We start from the raw sequence: 27,673 nt of genomic DNA, 5'->3' as shown, positions 1-27,673 counted from the left end.
TTTTTCTTCTTTTGGATTCCCAGGCACAGTTATGATTAGGATGCAGTGATTCCAACATGGAACATTTACAGGGTATAGAAAAAATTAAAGTGGCATTCAACCCTTCTTTGAAGCTTAACTCTTCAGACCACCAGACCTATAATGAACCATATCTCTCCAGTCCCTCTCCATTTACCTTTTCCCCTGTGTTAAAAGTCTGATAGGTAACAGTTGAAAATCTGGTATCTGTCAGCATTACTGCATTAAATTTACTTGGAACCATGCAAATTTTTATTAGTTGAAAATTTAATATACAGATTCAAAGAATTTTTGCAAGAGGTACAGAAAGTCTGTATTTAACTATCCATGATCAGCTTCATGACGCTACTAATGAGGTTTTTCTTTTTTTTTTTTTAACCTGTGAACATTCCTGATGGAAAAACTACTATCAGTTAGTATAAATTTTAAAGACACAAGTCTGTTCAAGATGTAATTAGACAATATAATAGTTCTCCCAAGCTGGACACCAAAAGATTCAAACTCAAGAAGCTAAAGTAATGCAAACATCTAAGTTGAACTTCAGCTAGCAAGCTTGTAAGAGATCAACTTCTTCATATCTCTATGCACATTAAAAAACTGTTCAAGCTCTCAAGGGATGCAATTTTAAGATAGTGACAAGTTTAGAAAGAGAAATTTATTTAGGAAATCTAAGAGCAGACCTGTCTCCTCTTTCAGCATGATTCCATATGCTACCCATAAAGTGATTTATCAAAAGACCTCCCTCCTCTCTAAAAGGTAATAAAGAACTCTTAATATCTAACATGGCAGTCTGGCTTCTAATGAATTGCATACTTAAGGGAAAAATAATTATTAATTCTTTTTCCCCAGAAAAAGTTGTATCACTTACAACAATTACATTTTCCTTTGGAAAATTTTGTATGTGGAATTTGGAGGCAGAACTCAGCTACTGAAATTTGGAAAACAGCTATATTAACTCCCTTTTAAGCAGAAAGCATAATGAAATCCTAACTATAGAGCTCTTATGGATGTCTCCAAAATAGATAAACCCCAAATGAAAATGTGTATCTACCAAGCATCTAGTAGGAAATCTAAGAAGTTCTTATATAAAAGGAATATGGCTGGAACTCTTCCAGTCAGCTTTTTCCAAGGAGAAATCTGAGAAACACAACCTCAAACCGCACAAACAGGGACTAGAAATCAGAACGAAAAGAGAAATTTCTGGACATGACTTCCTGAAGGAACCCTTGGGGAAGGGTTACACCGAGCTTTCCCTTGCAGCATTCTACATCATCTTGGCAAACTGCAGCACCACTGCATGATCCTATGTGAATTTCAGCAGCTCTCTCTCAACATCTATCTCAAGAGCTGCCTACATACTGCCTATTAATTAATCCTTCTTGAAAAGAGAAAGCAGACAAAATGTGTTCACTCTGAATCACAAAGTTACAATGTGGGCAATTTTAGGATGTTTTAATCCTAAGTGAGTAGCCTTTCTAGTCTTAGTAAGAGTTTTGCTCTGTTTTACAAGCATCACAAAACAGACTTGTTCCACACAAACCGGTGCACAGGAGGCAGGAGGAAATGATCAAATCTCCTAAGAGAAATCTTACGCAATGGAGTTGGGCACCTACATGCTACCGAGAAGTTAAGTTGTGGTGCCTGGAAGCAGCAGAATGTGCTACAAAGCAGATAAGACTAGAGACTGATACAAACTTCAACTCCTCTTCTTGCTTCCCAGGGTGAGACAGGCTGAGAACGCAGCAGATGAGGAATGTTAGAGGCAGGAGGGAAACAGGGGAGTATTAATTTCATGCAGCATGATAGTGCTAGGAATAGCTCTAGGCCAAAATGATAAACACAGTAGCCAGAAAATGTGCTCCAAAAGCTGACACAGCGCAGTTTGTCACAGCAGGCTAGTCCACACACTTCCCAAATGCTACTTTTTCAGATAGCTAATACTGTAAGCTATGTATTAGTGATGAAAGCTCATATTAAGAAGTCTCATTATATTTAGTAAGCCTTTAAAACCAAGTAAGTGATGTTTTCTCTTCTGGTAAAAAGTTTATAGTTCAGCCATAAAATGTCAGCTTGTATCAAAAGGTGTAAGAAGTTTCACAATTGCCTAAAATGCAGTAAAGCCACCCATGGTATTTTATTTTCATTTCTTTCAGCATTGTAAACTACCCTTTGAAGGCCTCAAACTTCATCTCCTTTTATTAACTGCTAAAATGAAGGATTATTCCTTAAAAAAGATTCTAAAAATTGCTGCATAGCTGCACTTTACAGCAAAGGAACAGTAACTCAGGGTCAAAACTCCATACTAGGTTTTCTCAGGGCCCCTCTTCTGCTTGGTGAAAGACAAACTTCCCCCGCCCTTTCCACTGCATCTGGCAGTGTCCCTTACCGGAAACAGGTCATGGAAGTACAATTCTGCTACTTGGTGCACTGTGAAGAGACATGCCATTAGGATTCAAACTATATGTACAGTGAAGAAAGAAGAAACCTTACGTATAAAATAACAAAATGAGTAACTCAGAGGACACTTAACACCCCTGTTACTCCTCCACCCAGCTTTTTAAGATCTTGTTACCATTTGTCCGTAAATCAATCCATTTTTTTTATGTTACACTTATTTGTAGATGATGTTGTAGATGATGTACTACAGCATGCAAATTTGAAAACATGGAACATTTTCACAACTTTTTTTTTATTTTTATGATACTTGTTAAAAAGTGAGCTTTTATTTTCAATTTATTTAAAAACAAATCAGTTTCATGTGTTCAGTATAAGCAAGCTGACATTACTCTAGATGGGAATGGCATTTGATTTCCAGATGCACTTCTAAGAACCTTAAAAGCAGTTAATGATCAGCTGACAGTAAGTAATAATTCACCCAATGCAGTTCAGGAAGAGATAAGATAAAAACCAGGCTATTTAACTATTTATCTGCAATTTAAAATTATTTTCTTCTAACAACAATCTTTCTTAAGAAAGCCACTGCTCTTAAACTCCAGGAAAAATATAAAATATGAAGCACTGTGTGTACCATTTATTTTAAAATCTCTACAATATTTCAACAGTCTGCATCAATTCACTCACTCATACACATTTTCATTATACGTTGCCCGCCACGCCTCTGTGTTTAGGATAAGCTTTCCACAGTCAGATTTACTAAGTGTATAGAATTAATGGGCTACTAATTTCAGTCTACTGAATAGATACTAGCTGAAGTGAAAGCTCCACTACCTAATACAATGACCAAACACAGTCTTAATATAGATTTCAATCACAGTTAGCTCTCTGAATTGAGATTTGTAAAACAGTCGTTTTTATTATCTTAGGAAACAGAATATAATTATAGTTCAACTCATTTAGCATCGAGTTCATGAAAGCATCTTCACTCACTTCTGAACAAAGAAGTCACTTCTGACTCACTAACTCCTGAACAAAGCATTTAAAAACAAGCTAGAAATTCCTGAGGCCAGTTGGACTTAGGTACCAAGTGAAAGCAACGCTGACATACATATATTCAATTCAACTCCCCCACCTTTTGAGTCATATTCAATATTCAAGAGATTAGAACTCTTTTGTAAAGGATACAAGGATTGTTGTCATCAATGCTGCAGTTGTCCAGGATCAAGGGAATGCCATCTAACTGACAAACCTAAATAAAAAGAAAAGCTTAATTCAATAGAAGTCTACACCATACTGATGTTTTGTGCAAGAAATATTTAAAGAATTTAACAGGGATGTTTGCCTTGTTAAAATATTAAAGGTGTTAAAATGAATTGCAGAGTAAAACCGGTATTTTTAGCAGTAAGAATCACAACATATTGATACAAGCAGACATTAATTTCACATTCCTCCTTCTTCTAGCATGTGCGAATTAGGCATTTTCTATTAAAGTTCTGTCATGTGCCTCTCGCAATGAACCAGAAAAGCTATACTTACTGATAGATAATGCCTGTTTTCTGGGAGAGCCATGGACAACTACTGAGTGAAAAAAGTGCCAGTAAAAGGCTGTAAAACATACACACACACATAGCTGCCAGTTGGTGTTAGGGGGTGCCTGTGTCTTCTGTATCTTGTTCTGCAGGCAACCTTCAACAGTGATGTGTTACCTGTATGTACCTAGGTACAAATCCTTAACTATAACACATAGCAACCGCTGATTTCTTCCTTTTATATGGTCTTCAGTATGCTATTGGAAAACCAGCAAAGGTGAGGTCTGTCATTTTCAATTTTATACACACCCACAAGAACTCACAAATGACAATCTTAATACATACACATGTGTATGAGAGAGCAGCATATAATGCTAATGGACTTGTACATACGTATATACACACACACTCCTAACACCCCAGAACAAGCAGAAGTTAACAATAAATATGTAGCATAGTTATCTTAAGAAATGTATATACCGTAAGAAATCAATCTATTCGCTTAAGATACACTGCAGTATTTTTCATCACAATGCATATTTATAGCTTTAGAAAGTGTGGTACACATTTAAATAAAAACCTGTTCTATATTATCTGTGAATTTTCAACCTTTGTAATATCTTCTTAAAACATGTAGGCATTTGATGCCTTTGATAATGAAAGTAATGCTATTTTAAAGACTTGAGATCATTAACTGATTATATTCTTACAGCCATCAAATTATACTTGTTCAAAATATTGCATTCTTTAATCCTTTAAAATTTAATTTCAAACGACAAGTTGGTTTAGACAGAATGCCACTTTGGCATGTGGCTTGATGATGGGATTATCTCTTCCATCTTTTTTGTCCAAGATAAGATGTATTTTATGTATCATGTAAAATAACGAATCACAAAGTTTACACTGCAGGATGGATCAACATTCTGAAATGCAATTGCCATGGTAAAAGAAGAAAGGCGGGTACGAGGAGATTTAGATCTGAAAACCAAAACACATTACCAAACAATAAAAAATAAATTCAGAGACAAATCTGAGTACATCCCTCTTATGAATTCCTTCTTAGATTCCTTCTTACTGCAGAGCCTCAAACTGTAACATGAGAAAGTAACAGTAGCAGAGGCAGACATACAGACAGGCAAGGCTTACATTAAAAAAAAAGAATGCTCTTAAGTGTTAATTAGCACATCTGTGCTAACATGCATAACTATATATATATGAAATACAGTTAATAAAATAAGTTATAAAATATGCATTCTTTGTACAACATTTTTGTGTGTTTTCCAAAGGTCATGCATCATGTATGATGTCATACTTCAAAGCCTGAACAAACAGTGACCTTTCAATAATCCAGTTGCTCTGCGTGCTTGGAAAACATTGGTTCTTTTATTTTTACTCTGTAGTCAAACTCTGATCCACCTAGAATGTTACCTTTTATTTTCCATCAGTGAAACGTTGAACAGTACAAATTAATCTAGATTAAGCACTGTCAACTGAAATAAACCATGTGATCTGTTTTGGTTCCATTCAAATGAAACATTCAGTTAGCAGAGTAAGTATTCAGGGCAAGTAAAATTTTAATTAAAACTCACACATGCTTCAAAAACTTACTGTGGGAATATAATGAGATTCCTTCAAAGTAAGTGGGGACAGAAGCAGCAAACCACAGCCTTAGCAATAATTTAATGTAATACACAAGTTGCTAACTACCGCTGTCTTGCACACCCACAGGGACTCTCTTCAACAGCATATAATTAAACTGTACATTAATTCGACCAAGTTAGGTCAAGCTTTTGTTACCAGTACCTCAGCTTTAGTATGTTACCTGTGACTTATGCACAGTAAAATATAGTGTCTTGCTGTGTATGCAAGACAACTCTGTGCTCCTCAGAGATACCCATGAAGTGAACTCTGAGAGCTCTGATTCATGAGCAACCATTGCTAGAGCAGTTCCAGGACCCAAGACATTTACTCTGACCCTGATTTGGAGGTTCTCAGCTCAACAAAGCACCGGCCTGGCTGTTCAAGAACCGCCTGCTGATCCACCAAAACTTCATTTTACAGTAACCTAAAATTCGTATCAGTGTATTGCAACAGTCCGAGCTGCAGTGAGCCAATTCAGTGATTTCTCTGCATGTAGCTGAACCATTTCTGCTGCTGGAGTACAATCAGTAATGAAAGAAAGGAACCACTATAGTTGTCCCACCTACATGCTGAGAGTCTCTCAAGCCTTCTCACTGCCATTAACCTGAAGGAAGCACAGTTACTCTAAACTCTCACACAAGCAGATTTTGTAACTATCAAGGAACCATGGTCCTAGGCCTCACCCTCTTATACAGATGTATTGGAACTATACTGCAATAAAAAGGGTTTTGTGAATTTTGCCAAGTATTGGCCTTAAAGTTCTTCCTTTGAAGAGAAATGTCTGAGAAATGCAGAGCAGAGGAGCATAGGCTGTGCATCCTCTGCAGGAGTGTTCTGCAGTGCTTGGGAAAGGAGTCAATATTATGCAGAGCCTCAAATCTCACCTTAAGATGGAAAAATACCCTGGAAAGAAAACATGTAGTGGCTGATGTGACACTGGCTGTAATCTGTCTAGATTTTGAAAGAAAATTTAGGCAGAAACTGAGGAATAGGAGAGATGTGGTCTCCTTCTTGGAAACATAATTACTTCTATTGGCCTGCATTAAAAAAGACTACTGAACCTATTCTCCATTTACATTATTGACAACAAAGCTGATCAATAGCAAGGAATGGCACTGGACTCTAAAACACTGGCTGATTTTATTATGAAAAACTACAGTGCTTTATTCTGAACTAAACTGAAACAATAAATGACTGCAGCCTACATGTAGATTGCAGGCTGAAATCTTGACCACATATAAGTTAATTAAAATAAGTTACTTCAAAAGAATAAAAACATACACCTCCATCCTAGTGATCTCTAGTGCTTCTGTCAAGTCAGTACCTAAAATCTTGCCCTGCTGCTACTGTATCAGAATTTCTGAAATTGTTTCTGAAAAGCAGAAAAATCCAGCATTCAAAGGCAAGTGTCTCTGTCAATTAAGAAAGATATCTTTTAAAACACAACTTTATACTACTGTTCCATTTGTTTTTTATACTTTCCTACGAAACATAACGAAGGGCTCTATCATGACAGCAAGAAGTTTAAACATACCACACTTAAAGAAAATGCCTTCCCCACTGATAAAGTGACTGGTAAGTTCCCCTCCGCCCCCCCACAATGCAATTTCTCTTTTTCTATACCTGGAATTTAATAATATATTTCAACTTAAGAGACACACTAAACGGAATGATTTCAGACCCTGTCCAAGTACGCTACACAAAATTAAACACAAGCTTATGAAACTGACCGAACGGGACCATATACACCCACTGCTCTTGCTGCCCAAGCAACCACGTGTTATATTTTATTTGGATGATTTAGGACATGTCAGTTCTGAAGAAGAGGCTATGCTTTTTCTCTTGATAACCAATGAAAAAAAACAGACCAATACTAAAGATTTTCTGTTACCCTACAACAATCCAGTTTATTCGCCAATATACAAATAAAGTCACTACATAGCTAAGGATATCTGCCTGAACAAAATCACCTCTGGTTATCTCCCAGCATTTTCTTATGATGTTCACAGCAGAGCCCAGAGAAAATATAAATTAAGCATAGACTATTTCTTAAACCTTTCCATCTAAGAGTAATGGAGCCAAGCTCAAGAGGAAGAATGAAAATTCTCTAAGCATGACAATGCTTATTGCAGAACAAGAAGTCTTCTGTGTGTATCTAATAAAACGCAACTAGAATCTCCAGGTCAGGAGGCTACACAACAAAAAAGCCTCCAATGAGGATACTCTCCTCAAAGAATCACTAACATTTGAGTCCTCACAAGACATTATCTAGTCAACTAAAAGAGTAGTGCTATGCAAAAGAACATTTACGTCTTCAGATAATGACGCTTCAACATAATTTGTTCTTCCACCAGAATGCAATTGATTCTCAGTGCCCAATCAATTCAGGAGGCAGAATGAGAAATGTAATCATTTCAGCCACAGAAATATTCCTATTTCATAGCAGTTTCATTTGCTGTAACTATAGATCAACAAAAGGAAATGTTTTCTCAGAAACAGAAGTGGACTACCGATAGTTTACCTAATCTAAGCTAATGCTGTCACTCTTCTTTTCACAGGTTACTGACAAACAGGTTGACAAACAGCAAGACAAATTTCTAGCTTAAAAATAAATAAATAATAATTAAGAAAATAGAAACAAGTAAAAAAGCAGGAACAAACAGGAACCATGTATATGGAAAAACTCCAGTTACTACATTCTTTACAAATCACCGGTTTCCTACCGGAAAAAAAGTTCTCTCTCAAACAGCAATTAGCTCCAGACTATTAAATTTCAATTCACTTTACAGAACTTAGAAGACAAAATGTTTCAGTAAGCAACAGAACTAACAAACTTCAAATTTGTATGGACTCAGCTCCTTCACCTCATTCTTTGAAATGCTCCTAGCTCTCTCACTGAGCTAAATGGGTAGAAACACAGAAGCAGCAGCAGCACGGTTCAGAGCTATAGGTGTGCAGATCAGTTGCCAAATGCCAGCCTTGGCTTGCAGCAGACCAGGGAATAAGCTGCTACTACCCAACTTCCCTTCCTAGGAGCACCACTTTGGGTTTCTCATTTATCTAGTCACTCATTCTCATAATGCAAAAGTACAAATATAACAATATTTCTGAAATCTGTTTCTCTGTCAAATTGGATTGAAACTGGCTAATGGATATAAAAGTTGGGGGAGGGAAAGGAAGGGAAAAGGGAAAGAATAACAGACAGCTGGAATGGCATGACAACAAAAAACCTAAAGGACATACTAAGGCCACAGAAAACAAACCTCTTGACCATATTTTCCTTTCTTGCTTAGTGCCGTTGATTCCTAAAGTCGTCTTTCAACATATTTCTCAAGAGTTGAACCATCAAGATATTAACATCCCTCCTACATCAAATGATTTAAGCTTTTGTTAAGCTTCAGTTAAGCTTTGCACGTATTTTCTAAGGACACTCAACATTTTTTCCGCCTATAGTGTGGCCTGATGCATAGCCTAATAAGCTTTACAGGGGAAATGTATGAAACTTCTGTTTTGAGATAGCAAAGAATTCATTCAGCTATTTTCTGTCCAAACTGATAATTTTTTCAAGTTTCAGAACAGCCAAAGAGAATTAGGGGATCAAGACCGTCAGGCAAAGGGTTGTGGCTCTGTAACCAACCTGAAGAGTTGGTTACAAGCAGAGTTCCTCAAGGGAACTAACCTAGATCCTATCCTGCTTACTATCTTTATCAGTGACCTGTTATTCAAAGGGACTGAGACAGTCTAGAGGAATGGCCCAACAGGAACCTCATGAAATTCAGTAACAACAAAGACCTGTGTCTGGGATGGACTAATCCCTTACAAAAGATACCAGCTGTGGACTAAGTGGCTGTATAGCAGCTCTGTTGAAGCTGTGGACTAAGTGGCTGTATAGCAGCTCTGTTGAAGAGGACCCAAGGATCCTGATGGATAGTAGGCAAAAGAAAAGCCGGTGTGCCCCGGCAGTGATGAAGCCTTACAGCATCCTGAGCTACATCAACAGCAGCACAGACAGCAGAACAAGGGCATTTCCAGCTTGGAGGCTTTCAAGACATCGTTGGATAAAGTCCTGAGCAACCTGGTCTGAACTCAGCTTTGAGCAGGAGGTTGGACCAGAGAACTTCTGAGACACCTCCCAACCTGAATGTGGGAGCTTAAGACATCTCCACCTCACTGAAGAAAACAGGACTAAGATCACAAAAAGATGCATAAGCCCATTCTTTTCCTCACACTAGTTCAAGACAGGATTCTTTCTACCCTACTATAAATTTTTTGCTGTTATAAGGCTGGAAAAAGTTATCAGAAACAATTTTATCAGATTACATAATAAACAAAAATGGTTCTAGAGAAAATCTTATTCTTGCCCATTGGTAGCACAACCCTGTGTATTCACTGACCTTTCCTGGCAGAGAGATTTTGACACAATTTGTATTTCAGATGCCCGACTAGTCATACAAAATATCTTGCACTAAAAAGTGAAATATTCCAGGAACACAGAATGAAAGTGAACTCATAAAGCTAAATATTAAACTATAATACATAACTGTTGCACAAAAACCTATTTGCCAGGCAACCAACACCTGAGAGTACATAAAAAGGATTTCTCACCTGTCCAAAATAAGATGACCCACAGCTTTCCCTGAGTAAAAGGAAAGAACTTTGCATAACCCAATATACTGAAGAAATATGTCGGCTGGCTGGGAAGAAAACAAAGGAAAAATGATAAAAGTGAGGTCTAAAAAATCATGGTACCTGAAAAAAAGAGTGAGAGCATGAGCAACATGTCTAGCCTAAGGCAGCAAGCTTCTTGGCAAACACTGTAATCTTAAAAAAAACAAAACAAAACAAAACCCCAAAAAACCAAACTTCCCAAAAAGGGAATACTCTATTATCTACATCCAGGTGCAGAGGGAAGTAATGGGCTTAAAGGACAGAACATTCCTATCACGCATTCAGAAAATATCTTTAACAGTAATGGTAGTCAAGTACTGAAACATGAGTAGCAAAGACTCCTGGAGCAGTCTCCAATACTGGAAGTCTCCACAAATGAATCAGGCAAATCTCAGCCACAAATACTCTAACCAGTTCTGCTATGGACAAGCAAATGGTTATGACCCTTTGAGCCTTTGCATGATTTTCCCAGATAGTGAATCATACTAGACTGAGTCATAACAAAGAAAAGTAATCCACTGAAATGCACCTTTGGGATCTGTTATCAGACTTTGGTCCCCATTAAATATGTTTTAAGTCTTACTGCTTCTGAATGTACCAAATCAGGACTACATAAGGAGAAATATAACCTTCAGGCACTGCCACCAAACAGGCTGACCAACAGGAGTCAGCTTTCCTTTAAGTCCTGCTCAACAAAATACATGGACAGAAATTAGAAATCCGGAATACTCCGGCATTCAGATTAGAGTAACAGAAAGGCTCCATAAGAGCAGCAATAAATCAACTAATTAGGCTCATAAATTAGCTCCTCTGGAGTTATGATGGTACTGAAAAGAATTATTTTCTCTCTTTTTTTTCCCAGCAGAAGAGCAGAAGATACACAGAGGATTCTACTTCAAAGGAAAAGAGAATGCTTTTATCCCTTAGTGCAAGCGGACTCCTAGGTCTACTGCAGAATACAGGCACATTGGCTTAGAACAGAGGCAGCTGTGGCTTGTGGCAATCAAGTCTATTATTGGAATTCACCACGACTTGCAGATATACTGAAATACTTGTGGACAAAGGCTCCTTTCTCCAGGACATCACAGCAGAATTGCTTAGCTAGTCCCGAGAGCTCCTTGCACCAGCGTGAATGGCTTTGAGAGCTAAGTGATACCTTTATGCCTGTTTCGGTAAAGACACTGTCCCCAGAATACTCTTCCCCTACTTCATTTAGGTAAGCCTGTATTACAGAATCAGTCAACTGTTTTAACATCCCAAATTCAGAAATGATGGCAACAAAACTTGTTCCTGTTACACCACTTTCAGTGTATTCTCCATCTTTCAGCATTATTGCCTGGACAGACATAAAGGTTGTTTCTAATCTTCCAAAAGAGATGACCCTTGTATCTTTCCATGAATAATCTAAAATCTAAAAGTTCATCATGATGTCCTAAAACTCTCTGAAGAGGACTGTTTTAGAAAGTAAAGGTTTTGGTGATACTGAAAGGGGAGAGAAGAAAACAAGAAGGTACTTGGTACACAACCAGGACTATGCCAAAACAAGCAGAAGCTAAGGAGTGTCCAGCTACTGGAAGAGGATAGCAAGCCATCTCAGTAGCTGAGTAATGTTTTTCCACTAGTCTTTCCAACACAAAACACAGGAGAGTTTCCAGCTGTGAGATGATAATGTTTAGAAAAATTCAGAATAGGTTCCTTGCAAAAGAGGGTAACACAGTTGGATGGTTTGTTTTTAAATAACTGAGCTTTCATGACATTTCACCTATCTAAAAGTTGATGAAAAAGAAAACAATTTTCAGTAATAAATAGATGCTGCTACCAGGAGGGCAACTTTTCTGGTATAGAGTTGCCACTCAACATGGATAAAGTAAGATCCAACATAGATGGACTTTGCCTGAAATATCAATTATATCCTAGTCTGGTCCTTGCCTACCCTGGCAGCAGAAGTAACAGAAAATAATGGCACTAAACATCATCCAGTATTAAACCCCTGGAATTTACATCAGTTGAATTTGTACGAATTTGCATCAACAACAGAGTATATGTTTCTCTGCCTCTAGACAACTCAGTATCTTGTTCTCAGGGCACAAAAGCCAGTAACCAGACAATGTTTGTTGGTTTTCATATCACCGTTATAAAAGAGGTTCTCTTAAGTTTTCCTTTCACTAAAAAGAAAAAATTAAAAGGTAATTATATGTAAGAACTAGCTATGTGATTAAAGTTGGGCTGAGGACATAACTCACAAAAGATTATCAAAATTTTAAAATTGTATTTTGTTTCAAAGCAGAGTGAAAACCAAAGACCTCAAATAACTTCAAAGTTCTGTAAAAATGCAGAGATAAAGGTTGAACAAGTCATATATTTCATTTCAGTCTAAAATATTTGATAAACATTATAATCATTGTTGCAACATGCAATAGGAAGTTCCAAATCATTATAGGCAAGTTGCCACTGTTTTGGTGGCTACAGCATCTTGTCTTCTGTGTTAAACTTAATAAAGCATCTATGTATCTCAATTAAAATGAGGGACTTTTTGTTCTTTAGATTTTACACTTTATATTATGCTGAAATGGATTTTCTTCTGGAAGAAAATTGCATAGAAATTATCCCCATTTTGATAATTGTTCTGACATTGATAAAAGAACATACTATCACAAACAGTGCTTCTGCTGAGGACTTCCCTGTTAGCTTTCTATACATGATGACAAACACCATTCCATCCACAAATCAGCACAGCAAAAATGTGACCCTTGATTAACCTCTTCACTCTATTACTGATGCCAACTTTGGTACTTATTTCTTTTCCCTTACAACAGCCTGCACACCTGCTTTTACGCCACCTTCTCTGAATACTCCAGTTGCCCCTTCAATCCAGTTCAGCTAAGAAACCCCCTGAAAACAGACAAAATTCCCTGCTGCTTACAATTTATGGTGAGCGGGAGGGGGAAAGGAAGAAAAGCAATTCAAATTCAAATTCATAACATTTGCACTCTCTTGATGACCGCATACCCTCACTGACGCCACACATGTCACCACTCTCTTACATTACTACTGTATTCTGAAATTACTTCCACTCCCAACATCAGGGATTGCACCTCTTCCTTGGACGCCTCTGAGTTCATTAAGCAAAAATAAATGCCAACCAGATGTTCTGTGGTCTAATAATGCCTTCTGTTGTGTCCAGTGCTACTTAGCATTTTCCTTTTACTTCAATTTGAACCATAACTTAGTAAGGGTTTAAAAAACTCAAAATTCAAACACATAAGTTAATCTGTGGCAAAAGCACGGACACACACTAACTCAAATGATAAAAATAATGAGTGGGAAAGATCTCGGATGATTTCAGAGCGCATAATGATTTGTGCTGGTGATTGCTGCATTTTTAGGTAACTTCTGCAGCTACACACAACAGCAGGCCGTATTGAGGCTGCAATGCTTGGGCTGCATTGACAGACTTAAGACTGAAAGCATCACAACCACCCAAGCAGTGGCAGTTTCCCAGAAGAACACACCCCTGAAATTACCTATTGCAATTATGAATTGACTTTAGTAGTGTTAATATGTATTAAGGAACTGTAGAGAGTAAGCTATTGAGTATACTTATATCATTCCAAACTCCACAGCCGGGGGGGGAAGCTTCTAGTAGGCTTGAAAATTGAGAACAGCACACAGACATTATTAATGGCTTTTGCAATTCTCTGTTCCCACATTCCATTGTACGCAGGGCTCCCAAGATTTTACTGATGGGTCAAAAGACAAACCATTAATTTTCTACTGTGTGTGTGACATAATAAATATAAAACTATCCTTGATGATAATTAAATGCTTCTTGAGGTTAGAACATAGTAAAACAAAGCAAGTGTTTCAGGGAAGGACTGTAAAATGCCTTTTTAGAATTTCTATAGAAACTGTAAATGGTAGACTGCAGGACTCAACAGACTACTAAAGCCTGGAGACAGTATAATTGTGTTTGCTGTTTGTGTTTTAAATCAGAGCAGTCAGGGAAGCGTTCTGCAACGAGCCACAGAATTCCATCTCTTAATACTACAAGAAATAATATTTCTCACTGAGCAATGCCAATTTTACTCTCCATTTTATATGAAACGTTACATTTTCCAAGAAACAAATAAAATAATAGAATTATTTTAATAACCTTTACAAAGAAAAGAACAAAATCTTAAAATTACAATAATTGCTTTGTTTCAGGACTAACAGATGCAGCCTCAAATTACTTCAAGGCAGTAAGTACAGCCTACCGGGACAGTTTCAGAGGAGGTTAATGCAGGTGCAATCAAGTCTCAAGATGGGAGAAAACAACCTTTAGACATTCACTGTTTTGCTGAGACCCAGATTCATACCTTCTTCCCAATCACTGTAGCTTTTCCTACCTCCAAGTCGCAGAGTAGTCTTCATCCAAAACACAAGGGCTGGCATGCCATTTCAACCACAAAGCAAAGCAAAGCAGAGCAGGTGCACTCTCCTTCACTTTTCAAAATAATTTGACTTCTTTATTTTACAATTCAGTACAAAGTATCAGTCCTGGTTTAAGTACTTCCCTGTAAAGTCCTTTCATTTCTTCATTGATTTTTATTTTTTATCCTCTCTCACAAGCTCTGTATACTCAGCTATCAGTGTTGTCCCGCATTGCCTAAGAAGAGCAGAAAACCTATCACATTTGCTTCATATGTGGCGATCACAGACTGGCTGACAGTTGCGGGTCTTCACATATTTTTTATGCTTCTTCTTGCTATTGTGCTTTTGCAGAAAATATCTTTTGAAGAGTAAAATAAACTGTTTGTAAGCAGCGTCAAAAATAAGAAATGTTACATTATCACAAATTGAGTATAAAATGAGCAGAGTAACTTTCAGTTCACTAGTTTACGAGCAAGACTGAATTATTTCTTCATGACTGAAATAATGCCACAGACTAATCCAGCAACATTTTTACTGAGATAACCACAGTCATACATTTTATGGTTAAAAAACCCTGTGGTTAAGAAAGTTGCCTGAAGAAGATATTCCCTTGAAAACAGAATATCCCAGACAGCTTAAGTGATTTCTCACACATTGAAACTGAGCATTAAAAGAAAACAGAAGACTTTCACTCAAGTATTTGAAAGATTTCATGGTTTTAGTACAAGAGAAGCTGTTCCACAAAAAAAAGCAACCCTCCTCCCCACACTTTTCTATGGAAAAAGTGTTAAAATACATTAAGAGAGGCTTTATTCAAGTTAATAATCACTAAAACATTGTGTCCCTTTTTCTCACATTATGGCACCCTGCAAAAATAATTTCAGCAAATGATATTTTGTCATTTTGATTTTTAACATTTACTTCCTTTCAGCCATGCCTTAGATAAGTCAGTTATTTAATGAGAAGTAAGGACATACTAATGAAGGTGTTTTGAACTGTCAGCCTATTGTGCAGTATACAAAGAGAAAACCATGGAAAATGCCAGTGCACGAGAAGATGACGACAAACCAACCTTTACTGTTGTTTTAAGAGAAAAATAGTATCATAACATTTGTAAACAGGTATAGTTGCATTGAGATGTTATTCTTTACCAGTATAACTAAAAAAGTGGGGGAAACCCCTGTGTGCACACGCTATTCAGGCATTTAACAATTCTCACATTTTGGAGCAATTACATTGGCTTTGGTCCCTGTCCCAACCGCCACACAAACAAATTCAAATCCTTAACAATTTCAGATTTTGTTAGTAATTGTGTTCCATTTTTAACTGAAAAATAAAACTCTATGTTGATTCTTTAACAACTGTTTACTGTTCTTGATACTTACTGCAAGTATCTCTTCCTGCTAATGTAAATGCAGTTAAAAATAACTGCTAAAGGGTTTTCCCACCAACGATCATTATAAAGTGTGATTCTGGTGGCATAAAGTTTTTATAACTTTTCCATTATAGTTTTGGAAAGTCCCAAATTGCCACTGGGAAACCACAAAAGGATTTAGAAAGTAAGCCAAATTACACTCTAGGTTACACACTGGTGTAACAGTCCAGTACTTGGCCCCCTCCAGTAGTTCTGTTATCTGCAACCCTTCTACAAACTTACCGGTATAAAAGAGCAGAGCAAATCCTTGTATCTTACGCTGCATCCCCCTGGCAGTTGAGGAAGCCTGTAACCAAATGACATGGCCCACTTGCTTTATCACCCAGCTCAGCCACAACATTAAAATGCTACTGTCAACTCTGAATGGCTGCCCCTTAACAAACCTCCTTCAGGTTAAGAACTGTCTGTGTTTTGAAAACTATTTTAAAGGAAAACAAACTACTGAAAAGATTAGGAACTACAGAATACAAGGAGATTAATAAGGAGCAGGGTGTAGCAGCTCCAAAACCATGTTCTGTAGTTCAAGAGATCTGGAAATGAATAAGCAATGGGGTGGCAAAGGCTTACCTACACAGAACTTCTTGAGGTGGGGTCTCTTGAGGGCATTTTTATGGCCCAAGCCAAAGGGATCCTAAAGTCTGATTTCTCTTACTGTGATCAAAACAAGTACAAGAATTGTTACAGACATGCAGAATAGGGTGGAAGGAAGGAAAAGATGCATCAGTCTCATCTTAGGTGATCACTGCTACAGCGAAGTCTGAAACGTGCAACCAACTGGTTCACTTCAGCACGGCTTCTAGTCATGTTAGTAAAAGACACAGAACCAGGGCACCGTAGCTTGTGATCACCTGCTCTGCCGTACAGCTAAGATGGTCCCTGACTGAGTGTTGGCTCACAAAGACTAGCTCACGAAAACTCTGGACAATGCTCCAGAACTGCTGAGTACAGAGCACGGGCCAGGGATCCTTCCCAAGGAGGAGCATGGAAAAGGCAATCTTGTGGTTTGATATTGGTTGGGTAAGAGGGAGATGAAAGAAAGGATGCCCAAAAAGAGCATTCTGCCATGCGGGCACGAGGCACACCACATTCTGCACCTCGCCCTCCGGGTCAGCAACGGCCCCTAACACATTCCATTTACACATATAGCTGTAGCCACTATGGTCTGGCACAGTCCTCACGCGACATTGATTGTGTTTCTTTAGTGACGACCTAGACTTACAGAAAGCTGAGTTCTTATTCACTACATTTACCTGAAATTCTAAGCACAGGCATTTTCTTTCAATGATTCAGCAGGCATAACCTTTGCACAGGATCAGGTTCTCTTCTTAAGGTAAATCTGCCACTGTGCCAAGACTAGAATCAACTTTTCTTTATTTTAGAAAATACAAGAATCCTGATGTTGTGATTTATATGTCTATAAAAGCCATATATTTAGTATGTATGATATACAGTAACTCAGGAATGCATGCTCTGGCACTAAATTTTATGCTGAAGGCTTGCTAATGCCTCAGGCTCTTGAACGAGATGATACATGAAGCTGTACATCAGCAGACTGCATACTAGTTTCTTAATTTACCTTTAAATTACAACTACTAGAGTTTTCTTGAGCATTTGTTTCTCTAAATGCCTTTCAGTCTGGTAAAAACATAACTTCAGGTACTATGAAAGTAAAATTCCCTGCTTCTCGCTCATTTCATATATCAGTGAAGAACAGAATTTTGAGTTTTTACATATACATTTGAAAAGGTATGGTTCAAATTATTTTAATAACTCCATAATAAAATGCATCTTTTCAAGTGGTCAATTTACATTAAAAAAAAGCTTATAGTGTAAAACAAGGTATATATGGCATCGTGCACTAAGCCAATTGTTTTAAATGTTTTTATATATTGTTTTAAAATATTCTGCTTAGGTTTATGTTCTTATTTCCTTTCTCCTCCTGCAACAGATCATTAATTCTATTACAGGTCTGCGAAGTCAATACGGCAGGTTCCGACTGAAATCTAAAAAGAGTTCTTATTTCAGTTTCATTATTCTACATTAAGTATTTTTCTCAAGAATATACTGTTATTAAAACTTCATGAAATAAAAGCTATACATGCACAGTAACTCTTCCTAATGAGTCCTTTAAAGAAAAAAAGATCTCACATGAACAGAACTGGAGGGTGTATTCCAGTAGTTGAAATTTGTAGAAAAACAACAAATAGAAAAATTAGAAAGAATTTTTTTTCCTCCTTTTTAAGATCTACAAGTCACTATTGATTCTTCATTAGTTTTTCAGGGTTTTTGTTCTTAGAACAAAGAAAACTTCTATAGGAGTTTATTAATAAATGTTTTCTTAAAAGTTGATTTTCAAAGGCATAGATTGACCCTTTTATGAACAAGCCTGAAGGAGTAGGTAGGCAGTAACAGCAGGTCAGAAGGTGAGAAGAGAAAAGAGTGTTGAAACAGAGTCTCATTGCCCTGTCATGAGGGCATTAAAAATGATATTTTAAACTTTAATTTTAAGGAAGCATTTTTTAAGCTTTTCCCAGCACTACAAATTCTCAAAACACTTTAAAAATGCATTATATGGTGAGGTGCTCATGAGATTGTATGACTCAAGAGCTGGGATTAAAAAAGGAACTCCCAACCACCAAATATTCCAATTGTATTGCAAGTTCCAGGAGAACTGGCAATAGTAAGTGTCCTCTCAAATTGCATCAGCTTCTCATGACTGGAGCTGTGGGGAATAAGCATAACTGAATTAATTAGACCTGGTCGGAAAATACCAATGCAGTTATGTCTCACTATCCCAAGGGAACTTACTAGTTCTATTACTAATTTTCACTAAAATTTATCCATTTTTGATGCAGGCAAAACACCGCACTTCAGGTTTTTTTTAAGTTATCATGATACTGAGCAATGGCCTGAAATATAGCACCTCATTATTTCCAAAGCAAAACACAAGACCTCAACTTTGCTTGACTACAGCATGAAAGGACTTTTAGAAAAGTTGGAAATTTTTCTACAGAAAATTTCAAATCCTGAACAGCTCCACTGGTAGCACCCTCTTTTTCAACAACAACAGCCACCAAAAACCCCAAACCAACCCAGGAAGAAACCCATTTGGAAGTAAATGATTCAGACTGCCCTTGCTAAAAGCCAATAGAAGTGCTGATGCCAACTTCAGTACGAATTCACTGGGCTCCCTAATTGTGCTTTAGAACAATAATTTTAAACTAACATCCAAATCCTGCCTATTTTGCCACATTTGAGATTCACCACATAAACCAAAGTAGACTGTAATCCTGAAGTGCATGAAAATTAGTAACTATTTACTTTTTTTTAATGAAAAATAGAAAAACATTGATTCTCTTAAGATGAAGATCAACTTCATCCTAAGTATAGTTTCAATACTTGTACTTGAAATATCAGTCAGGTTGTGGTAACTAAAAATAGTAATACAAGCTGAAATATTGCATATACTACCTCAAAAGCTATTTTGACTGAAATGTACACAGTGAATATTTTTACTTCAGAGGTAGTTAACCATCTGAAAGATTTTGTTATACTTAAAAACAGCAAGATTACTGTTCCAAAGTTACACAAGCAACATGAATCTCCTATACTCTGAAAGTAAAACCCTGCAACCGCCTTGGCTATATCCATTCATATTTCACATAGACCCCTTCCTTACACTGGGTGTTCTGTCCCTCAGGGAAATGTCATCAGGGGAATATCATTTGCATGGTTCGTACCATATCTAAATCATACAGTAAAATATATATGCTGTTCAAGGCTTGCACAGTTTTTGTAGTTTGCAACGTGCAGCTGTCTTACAATGTAAGATTTTATAAGATTTTAAGCCTCTGTAAATTAATATGATTTTTCATGTTCATAAAAAGTTTTTCATACTGCTCTTCATGCATCAGGGTTTTTTTTTCTTTTCGGATCGCTAAGATGTATTTAACAAAATTCTTTGGGCAATAACAGAAGAAAACACCCTACACCAATGACAAAAGATCTAACATGGTACATAGAATTTATTCTAGATTTTCCTCTGAATTTCATAAAGCAACATTTTCTCAGAAATGGAATAAAAGTTATGATTCTTACTTAAGAGATTAATTAGCCTCATATATTAAAATCTCTTTCACAGTGTACATAAGTAATACGATCCAAAAACTGCTTGTGGGAAGATTAGTAACGGAAGATGTACAACGCAATTAGTTTCAATCAAAAATAACCCCCCATTCCTTATTTTTTTTCCTAAGAAGCCCACACACAGATAGTGTATTTTGAGACAGCAGAAGACCAGAACCCACTGTAATCACATGAACTTTAAGCAGTGATAAACAAGTGCCTCCTCTACGTATCTGAGATATATATGAATGATACAGATTACAGACAGTAAACCTAAAATGGCTCATTTCTATTGATTATCATATCCCTAGAATTACAAAAAAGCCCATTTCATAAATGAGGACAAAGTACAATAAGACAGTAATACCATCTTGATAGGCCATATTTGCAATTTCAGAAGCAAATTTCTAATTTTGTGGCTTAGTGCTCAAAGTATATGCAAAAGATAAGTAGGGCTCTCTTTTATACCTCTTCAGATCACTACACTTTTACACTTAAAGACAGACATTTATGCTAACACAAAAGAATGATTAGGTATTTGCTGTTATACTGAACTTTAATCTTGCTATATCTTCTAAACAATGATTTCAGCTCAAACCATCCCTTACTTATACATCACAACTGTTAACAATTTCTCTACATATTTTACCAATTTAGAACATGTATATAGATATTTGTTTTCTCTCAACCCCTAATCAGGGTGCAAAAAGTGCATTTTAGTGCATTTTAGAATTTCTGACAATGGGGATGCATCTGAAAATTTAGCAAGTCAGTCTCAGACATGGGGATTGTTTGGGCATACCATGTATATAATTTCATTCTTCTTTTCCAAGCAGAAAAATTCCTGCTAAAGTTCACACCTGCCTCAGTGTCTGCAAGATGGGTAAACAGATGTGCAATGCTGCTGTCTCCAGCAGCACTCCAGCTAACTCAACCCACAGGGGTTCTCCACCTAATACACACTGATTATCAGCAATCACTTAACCTTTCCCTGCTCAGTGATGAACTTACAAGCAAGAAGAAAATCCCTTTGGAGGCATAGGTGTCTTCCCTTTCTTAGAAGAGAGGTTCTGACTGTATTTTGTAAATCTAGCTCTTTCTGGAGTTCACAAATAGCAGAGGATTAATTCAACATTTACTTGGTGCTCTGACTTTTAAGGTAGACACAGCTCTTTCAGGGTTCTCCCATTCCTACACTACCTACATGCAAGCAGTGCTGCATTCAAGGCACTTGAAATAAAAACCAGTTGGTTTTCTGGCATCCCCCTCTATTCTAGGTCTTCAATTCTGCTTACTACAGCCAAATGAACTTCAGCCACCCACTGATGCCTTCATCCTCAGCACAAGAGAGCTGCCAAGAGAACCACTTTATCCCAGTCTGAATTAATACACTGGCTACCTTATAGCTTCACATCCAGGATTTGGGCTATGCACACATATGATTTTCCATGCACAGTTATCTGAGACTAATCTACAGTTAATTAAAAGATGCTGAAGTGATTATTGTTATTTTGATATTATTGCAGTCTCAGTCTGTTCAAACAGCCTCATATTTTGATCAGAAAAGGTAACTGAGTGGAATCCTGCAAATAAGACCTATCAAGCAGAGCTCATCAGGCAGATCATCGTCCTCTCCAAACACTGCTCCGTCATTCACACACCCACACAAACATGTTCACCTAGTGAGAAGACTGGTTAACACCTAATCTGTGACAGTGTACAATGGAAATCTCTCTCAAATGCCTAGTTTAAGAATAAGAGAGCAAAATGTGAACATAGTAAACAGTGAATGCTAACTAGAATGCTTAGAAATATTTCAAAACAATAGTATTTTATTAAAACTCTACCAATGGACAAGGAAAGACTTCAGTTTTGATAATCTTGTCTTCTTGCCCTGCCTCCCTAAAATCATCTATTCTTGTTTATTATTCACTCGTAATAAATCTCTGGATTTATTTAATCAGGGCTGACAAAAACATTTCCTGAATCCCCATCTATGCACAGTTCTAGCACACAATTCTCTTAACCTTTAGAGGACAGCCTTCGCAGGTTGCCTACATCTCAAATACTGGAACTTATCTCCACATTTAACATAACACTCGAGTGTTTAATCTTTTCTACATCTAGCTAATTGCTATTGTTCTGCTGACCATACATTAAGGAGGCAGACAGTGTGAGCAGCCTATACTCCAAGACAGGGGAGACACTCCTGTCCTCAGCGCAATGCCTCTAAGAGCAGCGCTGGCTCAGCTCTGCACACTCCCTGCTTCAGGGCAAGCTGCCTCCACCAGCTGTACTGGCCACGGAGAAATCATGGCCCCACTAACCAGTTCAAGCATGTGAGGGAGGAACAGCAAGCATGCATAACCCATGTAGTCCCTAGGTCCATCTACCTTTCCCTACTTTCCCAAAGAAAAAGGATGCCTACTAGACAAGAGCTCATTCTTCTTCTGCTAACATAAGCATGCTCTGCAGAGTGTGAATTTACAGCTATTAATCACAGTCCCCCCGGCTCCTGCTGCACAAATGACAAAAACAAATCAGAAATAGGCTTTTTTTCTGCTTGTGTGCTAAAGAAATGATATACCTTAACACTAATGTCACATCAGTATATCATTTCCTTTCTACAAGTATCAAAACAAAACACCTTCTTCCATTCTTTAACACATCACAAGCATAAACCATGACCAACAGATTCAAATATTTACTTCTGCAGTACATATAAAATGGATTTGAAATACTGAAACTTCTCAAGTGCCTGAAGTGAAGAATTTTTTGCTATTTTGGACTTATAAATCAGATCAGAAATTAAATTTCATCAGAATAAAACAAATACAACAGAGACTGCTGGTGTAACTACTCATTTTTTGGGAAAAAACAGCCTTTTGGACTCTTTTAACTTTGTGTTGTTGCTGTCACCAGCAAAATACAAAGTATGTAGAAAATCAAGCCAGCGTAGAGTCATTTAATGGACCCCATTCACTTATTTACTGTTATTGAACTATTTTTGAGGTCTGAAACACGTATTTTTCCCTTTACAAATGTGAATGATGTAGGAGCTCTACACAAAACTTTGAAATTTCCAAAATAACAAGAAAAAAACAAGCTCTAGTACATGGACATTTTAATATTATCACTCTCTATGTAAGTGAGGTACCCATTTGGGGGGACAGAGTTAGAAGCCTGGTAATAAATCAGTGAAAAGAAAACAATCCTGGGAGAAGCTTGTTTTTGCTGGAAAGGCTGTGCAATGTCACCAGGCCCATTCCCCCTATGACCTAACACGATCCCAACATGCAGGAAGAAGCAGGCTTAGCACTCAAACAGGTAGACCCTCATTCTTCAGCCTAACAGATCTCAACAAAAAAGGCTAAGGAACTTTTTACATTTCTGCTTCTGAAGCTTTTAAAAATTGAAATACTCTAGTGCTTTGTTTCCCTTTGGCACCAGCATCACCAAGCTTCAGTGGAGTATTGCCACAGGAAACATCAAGGAGCAGAAGGCTGCAGGTCCAGAATTCAGAACAAACAGCATCACCTAATGGCAGAAATTCAATGGTGCATATTACAGTTCTACTGCAGTTTCCCTTCTTTCCCTAAAGACACAAATAAAAATAGGAGACAGACAGAAAAAAAAAAAAAAGTCTCCTTCTGAAGACTAAGTGCTGTGATATGCCTCATGTGCTTCAACAGCAGTTTTAGCAAACAATTTTCGGGCTGGTAGAAGGACTACTGGTTGAAGGCAAACAGGAAAAAGAGAACTGAAGGTGCATAAATGCTTTTTTGATAAGGTTATGTCAGGCTGAAGCCTGTAAGACACTACAGCTCTACAGAACCCAGGGAAGGAGAGCCACGGGAGTAGAGGGAGTTAACTAACTGAACCACACTCAAATGAAACTGAAACTCGACACCAGACTTCTCTAAGCACAATTTTAAACTTCTGTCCACCTCAATGCTTCTCAGATTCTGGTGGAAAATGGTACTGTTAAAGTTAATACCAGAATTCAGCTGTTTGCATTCAGTGATTTAAATTCTGCTTGCCGATCAGAGGTAAGGGATCTCCCCCCGCCCCCAGCATTAAGTGTCATACAAAGCCTCCTTCATTTCCTCCTCACCCTGAATGTAGCACATAGAGTACCACTAAAACCAACAGCTATGCAGTAAATCCCATCACAAAAACTAATCTATCACATATGCCATGCTCCATTACTTCCTCAATGAAACTGTTTTACTGGCACTTCCAAAATATGACTAGCATATTACAGTAGTGATGGCCAAACCTCAAGATCAGAAAAAAACCAGAAAATCCTCATTTCTGTTTGCTTGGATTTTTTTTGCTTGCACCTATGTTTACAAACTTTAGCATTCTCATAAAAATACAAGCTGGGACACTTCAGTATTTCACAGTAACCAAAACTACAGTAACTACTCGGGAAACAGATGAAAAGATGACCAACTCTTGTGGCTCACAAATAATTAAAACAGCAAACAACGTCCTGTAAATGGAGAGGAAGAGAACACTGCATGTATCCAAAAGGGATCATGTCCAACACTCACAGCATTATAACATCAGCCCATTGCGAAGTCTGGTGCAGCTTTAAAAAAAATCGTATGTGGGATGGCGGTTAAGGAAAGAAAGGGGAAAACTCAAAGTTCATCCTGAGGTTAGAACAATGGAAAGCAACAGAGAACAGTACCAAAATTCCCTGTTACAGTAATGGAAAAATATATCTCACTGGTATCTTTCACCAGCAAAAATCAGAAAGAATTTGGAATAACAGTTCAGATCTGAGCTGGAGAAAGAGTATATAGAAAGGCAGACATTCCTCCACATACCATGGTCTTGCCCCCAGCAATCAGTAATACTGGCAAAGAGCAAGAACCATGGAACCATGGAAATACAGGCTACTATAAGTCTTCCATCTTTCATATTAGGCATATCAGAAGGTGGTTATTTTAGTAACAGTTTTCCTAACGTTGAGTACCTCAACCAAATTCAGTTCTTCACCTACTAAAGCACCAAGAAACATATGTGGTTGATGCAGTGCTCTTCACCTAAGAATCACATATAAAAACAAATTCTCTCAATACCTCAAAACACTTTGCAAGTTACCAGAATTGTAACATCCCATGTCCTACTAAAATACCTGAATCCAACTTGGAGAAAGGAAAAAAAAGTCAAGTTGTCACAACTCCTGGGCTCCCTTCTAGAAGTTAGGCCATATCATTTCACATCTTTATAGGCCTCGAAATACCAACCTGGAAAAAGAAATGATGGGGCTGATCAAGACTGCTGAAGAAAACAGACATCTTCTGATGTTAGTCGACTTTAAACTAGGCCATTTGCCCAACAGATGCTGAGATTCTTGAAAAGAGAACAGGCCTGCAAAGCTCAAGAGAACAATTCTCTGTGTCGAAAAGGTAAAACACTATAAGAACTGCCTGCAATATCTGCAGGACATCTGCATCCTACCCATTATATAGGTATGTTGGTGCAGGTTTGTATTTACAGAAATTACTCCAAGTATCCAGGACTACTACACAGTACACCTTTCAGAAAAGCACTACATCAATACTATTTAGGCCATCACACGAGCAAAGTCGTGGCAGGAACATAGGAGAATTCTTTCATATAAATGTTTGATTTTTGTTTTTTTAAGTTTGCATTGAAAGGAGAACTTTTTCAATAGCTGCTCATTTTAAACAGGCATATAAAATATCTCTGTTTTGTGTACAGTTTTAGCCCTTATCCTAAGTGCTTATAAAAAGGTCTGGTCTACTAAAAAAGGCTGTTTCACAACAGCTTGCTGAGCCTTCCTTTAAAAAAGGCTACGGTCTTGTGCTACATCACAAGGGTAATGCTATATCAAGTAAGGTTAAAAAACAAACAAAACCAAAGAGTAAAAAACAGCTCAACAGGCCTAAAAGTTGGTACTATCTGACTGTTTGGAAATGTATGCAGAGCCAGCCTGTTTTAATTCTGAATCTTAGGAGGCATCTAATCATTTCACTCTTTTCTATAGTCCCTCTTCACCGTAAAATCAAAGAAATAAATTCAATTTCTGCAGTTACTTAACAACTTAATATAAAACAATAAACTTCACAGGAATAATTGTCTCCCCACAATCTTTTACTCCAAATGCCCAAGTCCCGTTCTTGCTTTTGGCAAACATACGTTGCAAAAAAATCATCATTCAACAGTTCCCTTCACATTAGTAGAAGCCAACATAGATCACATTTGTGTATATTCATGGTTTGGTCAGAGTCTCAGCCTATGATTCATAAGAACATAATAATATACAAACAGACCTTTATATCCTGTTATCCATAAAAGATGATGATAACAGTAACCCTCCATATAAAGTAGACCAATAAAAATAAGTACTAGAAAGGAAGCGTGGTAGCCTGCATATGCCAACCTAGAGACTTCAGCTAATCATTGAGTATATCCAGACAGTCAGTATATGAAGATGTCTTCATGTAGTATGCAATTTAAACACCACCTGGAAAGTCATTAAGAATATAAACAACAACAAAAAAAACTTCAGCAGTATTAAAATTACCTTTATCAAACTTTGTGACTGTACCTAACCTCTTCCCAAATGAAAAATTCCAATGATTAAGGTCTCGGGTGAAACTGAGCTGGCAAGTCACAAGGACAACAAACTGGACAAGCCACATGCAGTGACTGGATCAACCAAATCATTTGCCAAAGATTTGGGGGGTGGGTGGGGGGAGGAAGAGGGGGAGAGGAGGAAGAGGACAAGGAGAGAACATTAAATTGCTGCCTAGAAAGGGGCAGCATAACTAAGTAAAGCCTTGAATTATTCTTCTAGCAACAAATGAATCATATTGGGATAAATGTGATTCAGCACTTTATAAACTGTATTACATTATGAATGCATCTCTGGTTTCAAGGAAAGAAAAATAATCCCTTTATTACTCATACTGCCTCAACACTCACAGAGCTCATGATTTTGATGCTCAAGCATTTTGATGAAAATCTTTAGTGGATTTGGCACTTATTTTAGTCTTTATGATTGGGATGCAGCTGGCATAAAATGTGCAGGAAAGCTGGGCAGCAGATTTTGAAGACTAACATAAAAGCCATGAGACAAGGAGTGAAACTGTTACCTTAATGTGTCACAGCAGACATTTTTGAAGACACTCTGGAACCTGAGACACTTTTTCTATTTGTGCTACCTTGATACTAGTTAGGTAACAGATTTAATTTCCATAGCAAAACCTAAGATTTTAAAGCACCTCTGTGAGAGAGCCCATCTTAAATTTTACTGCTGACTTTTACAATGCTGTACCCAGATAAAACTTATTAATTAAAGGGTTTAGTTCTGCAACAGTCTGAAAATGCTCTTGTCCCTTTCTAGCATAGCATTAAAACATAAGAATTGCCCTAGCCAAACATTTCAGCTGGTGGAAACACGTAGAGC

At 37.4% G+C, this 27,673-nt stretch overlaps 1 protein-coding gene across 3 annotated transcripts in view; it reads right to left on the bottom strand.

Annotated features, from left to right (window-relative positions):
- ATXN10 (ataxin 10) overlaps positions 1–27,673 on the bottom strand; it is a 106,407-nt gene that overhangs the window by 17,341 nt on the left and 61,393 nt on the right. For all 3 annotated transcript variants that reach the window (XM_064517035.1, XM_064517048.1, XM_026114077.2), the window contains exon 10: positions 3,601–3,664. In XM_064517035.1, coding sequence (XP_064373105.1) covers positions 3,601–3,664 — 64 coding nt within the window. The remainder of the gene's footprint in view (positions 1–3,600; positions 3,665–27,673) is intronic.

The sequence above is a fragment of the Dromaius novaehollandiae genome, chromosome 1 (assembly GCF_036370855.1).
Source record: "Dromaius novaehollandiae isolate bDroNov1 chromosome 1, bDroNov1.hap1, whole genome shotgun sequence".
In the NCBI taxonomy this organism is placed as follows: Eukaryota; Metazoa; Chordata; class Aves; order Casuariiformes; family Dromaiidae; genus Dromaius; species Dromaius novaehollandiae.
This window is presented reverse-complemented; position numbering and strand designations above follow the sequence as displayed.